The sequence below is a fragment of the Numida meleagris genome, unplaced genomic scaffold, assembly GCF_002078875.1.
Source record: "Numida meleagris isolate 19003 breed g44 Domestic line unplaced genomic scaffold, NumMel1.0 unplaced_Scaffold538, whole genome shotgun sequence".
Classification (NCBI taxonomy): domain Eukaryota; kingdom Metazoa; phylum Chordata; class Aves; order Galliformes; family Numididae; genus Numida; species Numida meleagris.
The window spans coordinates 26,000-28,171 of record NW_018364754.1 but is presented as its reverse complement, the minus strand read 5'-3'; the positions used below and the strand labels follow the sequence as shown (position 1 = coordinate 28,171).

At 60.2% G+C, this 2,172-nt stretch overlaps 1 protein-coding gene across 1 annotated transcript in view; it reads left to right on the top strand.

Annotated features, from left to right (window-relative positions):
• Positions 1 to 2,172, top strand: part of LOC110391835 — a 10,040-nt gene that overhangs the window by 1,553 nt on the left and 6,315 nt on the right. Inside the window, exon 2 of the mRNA XM_021383784.1 lies at positions 1,997 to 2,169. Within this exon, the coding sequence (XP_021239459.1) occupies positions 1,997 to 2,169 (173 nt within the window). The remainder of the gene's footprint in view (positions 1 to 1,996; positions 2,170 to 2,172) is intronic.

The following is a 2,172-nucleotide window of genomic DNA, read 5'->3' as shown; positions in this document are numbered from 1 at the left end:
GATGTGGGGCAGGGGGGTGTGGACGCTACTGGCTATGGGGCACGATGTGGGGCACGATGTGGGGCAGGGGGGTGTGGACGCTACTGGCTATGGGGCACGATGTGGGGCACGATGTGGGGTAGGCTGTGGGGCAGGGGGATGTGGACAATGCTGGCTATGGGGCACAGTGTGGGGCACAATGTGGGGCAGGGGGGTGTGGACGTTGCTGGCTATGGGGCACAATGTGGGGCACGATGTGGGGCAGGCTGTGGGGCAGAGGGGTATGGGTTGGCCACCATGTTGGCGGCCATGTTGGTGGCCATGTTGGCAGCCATGTTGGTGAACATTTTGGCAGCCATGTTGGCAGCCATGTTGGAGCCATGTTGGTGGCCATGCTGGGGGCCATGTTGGAGCCATGTTGGCAGCCATGTTGGCGGCCATGTTGGCATCCATCTTGGTGGCCATGTTGGCAGCCATGTTGGCGGCCATGTTGGCAGCCATGTTGGTGGCCATGTTGGTGGCCATGTTGGCGGCCATGTTGGCAGCCATGTTGGCATCCCTGTTGGCGGCCATGTTGGCAGCCATGTTGGTGGCCATGTTGGAGCCATGTTGGTGGCCATGGGGTGGCCATGTTGGAGGTCATGTTGGAAGTCATGGGGGCGGCCATGTTGGAAGTCATGTGGGTGGCCATGTTGGAGCCATGTTGGCGGCCATATTGGTAGCCATCTTGGGGGCCATCTTGGCGGCCATGTTGGCGGCCATGTTGGCGGCCATGTTGGCAGCCATGTTGGTGGCCATGTTGGCAGCCATGTTGGAAGTCACGTGGGCGGCCATGTTGGTAGCCATGTTGGAGCCATGTTGGAGGCCATGTTGGAAGTCACATGGGCGGCCATGTTGGCAGCCATGTTGGCGGCCATGTTGGCGTCCATTTGGTGGCCATCTTGGCAGCCATCTTGGCGGCCATCTTGGCAGCCATGTTGGTGGCCATGTTGGAGGCCATGCTGGAAGTCACGTGGGCAGCCATGTTGTGAGCCATGTTGGTGGTCGTGTTGGCGGCCATCTTGGCAGCCATGTTGGTGGCCATGTTAGCGGCCATGTTGGTGGCCACATTGGTGGCCATGTTGGCAACCATGTTGGAAGTCACGTTGGCAGCCATGTTGGCAGCCATGTTGGAAGTCACGTGGGCAGCCATCTTGGTACCATGTTGGTGGCCATGTTGGTGGCCATCATGGTGGACGTGTTGGGAGCGGGACTAGTGTCCATCTTGGCAGCCATCTTGGTGGCCATGTTGGAAGTTACGTGGGCGGCCATGTTGGCAGCCATGTTGGCATCCATCTTAGCGGCCATGTTGATGGCCATGTTGTTGGCCATGTTGGCAGCCATGTTGGCAGCCATGTTGGCGGCCATGTTGGTGAACATTTTGGTAGCCATATTGGTGGCCATGTTGGCGGCCATATTGGTAGCCATCTTGGGGGCCATCTTGGCAGCCATGTTGGCAGCCATGTTGGCAGCCATGTTGGTGGCCATGTTAGCAGCCATCTTGGGAGCCATCTTGGCGGCCATGTTGGCAGCCATCTTGGCGGCCATCTTGGCAGCCATGTTGGTGGCCATGTTAGTGGCCATGTTGGTGGCCACGTTGGTGGCCATGTTGGCAACCATGTTGGAAGTCACGTGGGCAGCCATGTTGGTAGCCATGTTGGAGCCATGTTGGAGGCCATGTTGGAAGTCACATGGGCGGCCATGTTGGCAGCCATGTTGGCAGCCATGTTGGCGTCCATTTGGTGGCCATCTTGGCAGCCATCTTGGCGGCCATCTTGGCAGCCATGTTGGTGGCCATGTTGGCGGCCATGTTAGTGGCCATATTGGTAGCCATCTTGGCGGCCATGTTGGTGGCCATGTTGGCGGCCATGTTGGCGGCCATGTTGGCATCCCTGTTGGCGGCCATCTTGGTGGCCATCTTGGCGGCCATCTTGGCGGCCATGTCGGTAGCCCCGTCAGACGCCCCGCGTTCCCGCAGGTTCACGCTGAACGTGTGGGACGTGGGCGGGCAGAGCTCGCTGCGCTCCTATTGGCGGAATTACTTCGAGAGCACGGACGGGGTCGTGTGGGTCGTGGACAGCGGAGACCGGCAGCGCCTGCAGCTCTGCGCCAAGGAACTGCGAGCGCTGCTCAGGGAGGAGGTGTGGGGCAGTG